At 34.7% G+C, this 6,069-nt stretch overlaps 1 protein-coding gene across 1 annotated transcript; it reads right to left on the reverse strand.

Moving 5' to 3' along the window:
- Positions 1–1,187: 1,187 nt before the first annotated feature.
- On the reverse strand, positions 1,188–4,844 carry LOC147385475 (ubiquitin-conjugating enzyme E2 variant 1C-like). Its single transcript, XM_086423630.1, has 4 exons — positions 4,681–4,844; positions 3,369–3,508; positions 2,083–2,208; positions 1,188–1,566 (listed from the first exon to the last, which is right to left on the reverse strand). The coding sequence occupies exons 1-4, from the start codon at positions 4,712–4,714 to the stop codon at positions 1,426–1,428; spliced, it is 441 nt and encodes a 146-aa protein (XP_086279756.1). The 5' UTR covers positions 4,715–4,844; the 3' UTR covers positions 1,188–1,425.
- Positions 4,845–6,069: the final 1,225 nt, after the last annotated feature.

The raw sequence follows: 6,069 nt of genomic DNA on the forward strand, positions 1-6,069 counted from the left end.
CTTTTGCTAATGCCACCCCAATTCATATAAAATCACCAAAGACTAGCACGCATCTTGGCGGTGGCGTTGGCAATAGTAAGAGTGAATTAAACTCTGCTTTTTTAGAGCTGCTATTAGCACATCAACTTTTACATGACGCACACATTCATATGTAAACAATCATTTAATTTCAAGTGCAAGTTACCAATTTCATGAGCTGAATATGGCAAAATTCAGATTCTGGTACACGACACATTTTAATTCTCAAAACATACTATATCAAGGGTATTTGTCTTTTAACATTACATGCGAACTTGCTGATTATAAAATCCACCTTAAAATTACCTGCCATCTCGCTGGAAAACATGTTTTGGGTAATTTTGTCTTAAGTTGCACACACTTTACGGAAATTTCTCTAATTTCAAAAGGATTGTTGTGTTGCAAGTAAAAGTTGGTGTGGCAATATAATTTTTTTTTCGGTCGACAATTTTTAATAACAACCCAAATTTTACTTATTGCACTCCCAGTTATCGATATTATTTATTACACACCAACTAGAAATGAGAACAAACATTTACACAACAGATTTATCAAGATATCTACAGAAATTGCAAAAGATGAAAAAGTAAATAAAATATAAAAAATGCCACAACAGACAACAATCCCTCAAAGAGAACATATCTCACACAGAACAGATTGAAACCAAGAATCAACTACGAACATATAGGAATTGCCAACTCTTCCTGCACGGTGCAAAGTCAACCCAATGAAAATCATGCAGAACCCTAAAAATTGATAGACTGCTCAAACTATCATCTAATAAACCAATCCTACGATAAGGGGGAGCTATGAATACTGTCCCCATGCTCTGGGCAAAGGGATGGCAGATTTGTTAGAGGATGCCTGCATAGTGTGAACCTACTCCCCCATGTGTCATGTTGAGTGTATAGAGGTATTCAAGGTTGATGCTTGCCTCGGACGTCAGCCGCCTTTAACCAAATGTATAGAGATCTGTTTTTTTTAACTTCATTCCTATATCTTTTATAATCTAATAGCCCTGACCAAAATTGATTATTTGGGTCCAATATCATAACAAAATCAACGATAACAAGAACAGTTGTATATCCCGTCTTTTTCTCATCCTAAGGTTAGCCAACATCTTGAAAAAAAAAAGGAGCTGAATCCAAAATTCTTTGAGCACAACAGCATTGAAAATCAACATTGTAGTTAATTTATAATATGACTCATGCAAACCCCATTCATAAAACAACATCCCCTACAATACAGTTATGTGACGAAAGACAAGAAATTGAAAGATCATGCATAATGAAAGGCAACTGGAATGTGTTCCTGGGTCCTTTAAACTTTCATAGGACCGACGCACCATTGAAAACGATACATTGGTATATTTGCAGTTCAGTCTGCAATCCATCTCTACATCTTCAACTAGAAGAAAGTACCTTCAGGAGGCTGGACCAACTTTCGGTTGTGTGGGGCTGCCATCTCCTTCTTCAGCTGTGTTAGTATGTCTTCCATGGTGTACTCTCTCTGCCAATGCGCTAGCATTCCGAACTTCTTTGCTTCTATCTGTGCCAATTAGAAGGACAATTTTTTGCATGTAAGAGTTCCAAGGTGGGTCCAGAATTTCCAATTGACCAAAACTAGCAGAAAGTGCATTGAGACTAGAAATCAACACAACAATCTGAAAAAAGGGGGGGGAGGGACCTTTAACTTCATTTTAGCTTTTGTCCTGTTAACCATCCAACTACTCTAAAAGATCGATCTGTTGGAGAGAGGGAGAACTATGAATATAAGAGGGTCACGGGGTTTAAATGAGGTATGACACACCCGAGAGTGGAAATATACACTCAACATGTCCTTCATATGGCAGCATTAAAAACAAGCCAGAAAATGGTTCAAGCAAATCGCACACACTCTCCACATGGCCTAAAAAAGAAAAAGGGTTGGTCCATATCTGACTGGGTCTCACCATTTTTGCCTTCTTAGTAGGAGAGATGCATAAATCAATCTGATTCAGATACAATTGAAGTAAATCTTACATCCTATGCTATCAGTAAGACAAATAATGGATTACAATATTACCCCTCCAGTCTCATGGTTCACACAGTTCATGTTGATCCGTGAATGGAAACGAACACCTGGAGGCTTCTCTGGATAATCTTTGTCACAAAATAGCTTCAACTGATAAATGCGACCTTCGTGCACGGACTGAGAAAGAAACAAAGAGCTCATAAGCCATCTATACCAGAAAAAAAAAACAGATACAAAACAGCCAGTGATACTTTAAATTTATGCCATACTTTATTGTTATAGCTTGGGCTTCAACTCAAATGCTCAAAACTCATCAAGTACTTAAGAACCAGTTCACCCACTCTATTTAGCATATACAACTTCAGGAATCACAAAACTAGACTTATTCTACTAGAATTTCTGACTCAATAAGTTCAATTTTTAGTGAGTAAGATTACCAACCATCTGAGCCAAGTTAACTGAGATATAAGAAAACCTACTCACCTGGTTATCACAAATATAAAAATTTCTTCAGGAATTTTTTGAAGAGTATGCCTGCTTCGATAAAAAAAGTAATGACCTAAAAAGAAGAGCTCAGTTGCATTGGATGCATCTGACCACTAGGTCATACCAACCAAGTTGAGCAAACAGGATTGACCCACTAACTCAAGAACGTACCAAAGAATTAAATCATCAAGGAAAAGAAAAATAAATAACAAGGGGTTAAATTTAACGTTTCAGTTTCTTCTACAGCTCTTGTTTAGTGTTTGCCTGTACATGGATAGAAAACAGTGCTTTTTTTTTTCCAAAAAATAAAAAATATGAGATTTGTGCTATTTTCAAAGCCAATTGAATCATCTGTGCGTGACAAATTAGTTTTCCATTGTAAAAGAAATGAAATGAAAGAAGATCGAAATTTAATGCCTGCTTGGATGCACCAGAGAACCCATGTGAACATACTTATTAAGCAAAAAAAAAAAAAAAAAATTGGCACGTGTTTTGGGTCTCTCCTGTCTGGCACTCATCCAAATGGGACCATACTGCATCGAAAAATAAGAGAAGAAAAAAACCCAAAAAGAAGTAAATAACCATCCAATGTTACAACCAAATTTTGAAATCTTTAATACCAGGAGACCAAGAATTGAAAAAGAATACTAGGAAAGAAAGAAGACCACGAACTAGAACTTAATGCATTTCAGCTACCCTTTTGCACATTCTCTTTTCTATCAATAAAGATAAACTTGTCGACAACAAAAAATAACAAGAAAGGCAGATGGCACTTCGGAAGTAGACTTAACAACAATTATGTGGTAGATTTAAAGAAAATATATAAGATGTTAAAGAAGCAAGGGATTTACATTGTGTGGACCAATTATGGTACCCGTCCAAGAACGCATGTAAATGTCATCTCCATCATCCATTCCATAGCTAACTGTGCCATCTCCAATACCCTTCTCTCCACGCTCAAGTTCCTCCAACAACCTGAAGTTTCGTGGGACTGCATGGACATAAAAAATGCTCATTCATTCCAAATGCATGATCACGTCTTAACCCAAGATCAAATAATGGACAATCAGACATAACCTTATAAATTGAGACAACAACAAAATTCAAGAGCTACATGAAAAGCATCAATGCATAAACAATTCCAAGAATCTTACAGAACACATTTTATTTGCAAGTCTAAGTGCTTTAGAGCTTCATGGTTCTAGAAACTTAAAACCGACCAATTTGAACATAGAGGCATCTAGCAAGGTTCTTCAATGATCTAAAGCACGATGTGTAAGCCTCATCAGCCCGTCATTTTAAATGAACATATAACATTTCATTATCCCCTATCCAGATTATTGGCATCGACAACATAAACCCTACTCTATTCAACTATATCTTCCATGAAGGCATGTGTTGTGGCATCATTTCTTTTGTAATACCCCCATTGAAATCATTTTTGACCTTCCCTTGGGGCTTTTTCCAAGAACCTTCAAGTTGCACAAAATTGCTATTTCTCAAAACTTCCATCCATCTGAACATCTCATCTTTGCTAAGTCCATTCTATGAGAACACAAGGAGAGGGGCACGTGTGGTGCACCATGCATGACGGAACAATCTAAATAATGAGGAGGGATAAACATCAATCATGAAAATCAATAATAAGAAGATGACAATAGATCCAAACTCTACTTCTATGCATAATCAAATCAAAAGAAAGCATTGGGTTTGTTGGTAGGTGAGTAGCTGGACTCTTAGTGTTTGGTGTAGGAACCAGATGAACCTACCAAAAAGAAATTAAAAAAAAAAAAAAAAAAAAACCCATTAAAATTCAAGGATCAGACCTAGAGAAAAACAATCAGAAACCAAGACCCAGAGCAAAATTTCCCGAAACCAATGAACACCCATGATACCAATCTGAAAAATTCACGGATTTATTATCGAGAATTCATTGAGATTTGCAAATCAGTTACATAATGCACAAACAGGGGAGAAAAAACGTAATCTATGAAAATTCAACACGCAAATACGCATACCCATTAACATTTTCAATACAATATCAATATGTATAGAAAATAGTCGAGTTAAAAGAACCCATGAGCAGATTTTGATTAAAAAGAGAGAGTTTTGGTAAAATATGAAGAACAAAGTGAGAACACAAATCGTGGGTTGGAATCTTACCCACGACACTCGATCCTCCTGAACCGATCGTCATGAACACTAAAGAGTTTTTTTCCTCTCTGAAGGAGTGATGAGATCTGATCGAGCTCAGATGCTATTGAGATTTGAGAGTAGGAAGAATCTGGTGATGAAGAGGAAAGCAAGAAAATATAATACTGTATGACCCTAGAACATATTATTATTATACTTGTCTGTAAAATAACCAAGAGTCGTGTTTTTTACGGCCTCTTTTCTTTGGGTCGGTCTATTAACACACGCGGATATGGCTAATTTCACCCACTTAATTTAGTATACCCACTTCTAACTTTAAAATATCTCTTTACATACACCTAATAATTTATTTTAATCTCCTTTGTTTATTAGGCACACCTAGAGGTATCGTTAAAACAAATTCGATTTGAATCTACTAAATAGAATTGTCAAAAAATCTTTCAATTTTTCAAATCAAAATCATCATTTTGAGGTTTGAATAGTGATTTTTTTTCTTCTTTCTTAATAATTAAATATAACAAAAATAAAAGAAATTAAAAAAAAATAAGATAACTTAAAAAAAAAAAATCATAAAATATAATCTCCATTGATTTAACCTCTCATAAAACTCAGAAAGAGATGAATAATAATAAGAAGAAGAATAAAAGGAAGAAGAAGAAGGAGTGGATTTTGGGTCATGGTCTGTACAACTAGCAAAAACACAATACTAAAATAATAATAATTTTTTTTTTCACAAAACTCACTTTAGTGGGTGAAATGAGTCATTTTGGTGAGTGCAAATAGACCCCGCCCTTTTCTTTTGTTGGAAACTTTACCCTTAGCCAAATTCTTTCATGAGAGGCAAACAAAATATTTGAAATACCCTCTTGCCAAACACCTAGAATTTCTCCAAGTATTCGTTGGCTTCAACTTCTTCGTTATCTCTGGAAAGGTTTTTTTGATGAATACTTGTGATATTCTGTGTTTTCAAACTGATGACTATGGATCCTCTCACTATATCTTAAGTATTATAATGAGAGTAAAAGAGGTTTAACACAAAATTTTGAGTGGCCATAAGTCTTCAAAAACTTTTTAATTAATATTTTAAATTACAAATAAATCTTTTTATATATGTACTTTTGCACATACCACCTTCCAGTGAGAGATTAGAAGCAACTTTTGCTAAAAATATTTGATTTTTCCCCCAAAACCCATGGACTTGATAAAAAAAAATCCATCATCTATAAACCTTGATTTATTTGGTAAAGTAATTTAGGGTAAAATATTTATTTATTTATTTTATTTTGTTGACTCCAAGTGACAAAACATTAGATAAAATCAAAGAATTGATCATATAGATATAGTGTGAGGAACAAGTGACAATCTTGTCTCCAAAATCCAATACAATGTAGTTAAAAG

This window comes from Akebia trifoliata, chromosome 14 (genome assembly GCF_017979445.1).
Source record: "Akebia trifoliata isolate Shusen 1 chromosome 14, ASM1797944v1, whole genome shotgun sequence".
Lineage (NCBI taxonomy): Eukaryota > Viridiplantae > Streptophyta > Magnoliopsida > Ranunculales > Lardizabalaceae > Akebia > Akebia trifoliata.

Coding starts and splice junctions, on each gene's coding strand:
- LOC147385475 (XM_086423630.1), bottom strand. CDS start 4,714: ATGACGATCGGTTCAGGAGGATCGAGTGTCGTGG. Junction 3,509..4,680: donor AGGAGGATCGAGTGTCGTGG/GTAAGATTCCAA, acceptor ATGTCCATGCAG/TCCCACGAAACTTCAGGTTG. Junction 2,209..3,368: donor CCATAATTGGTCCACACAAT/GTAAATCCCTTG, acceptor TTTCTTTCTCAG/TCCGTGCACGAAGGTCGCAT.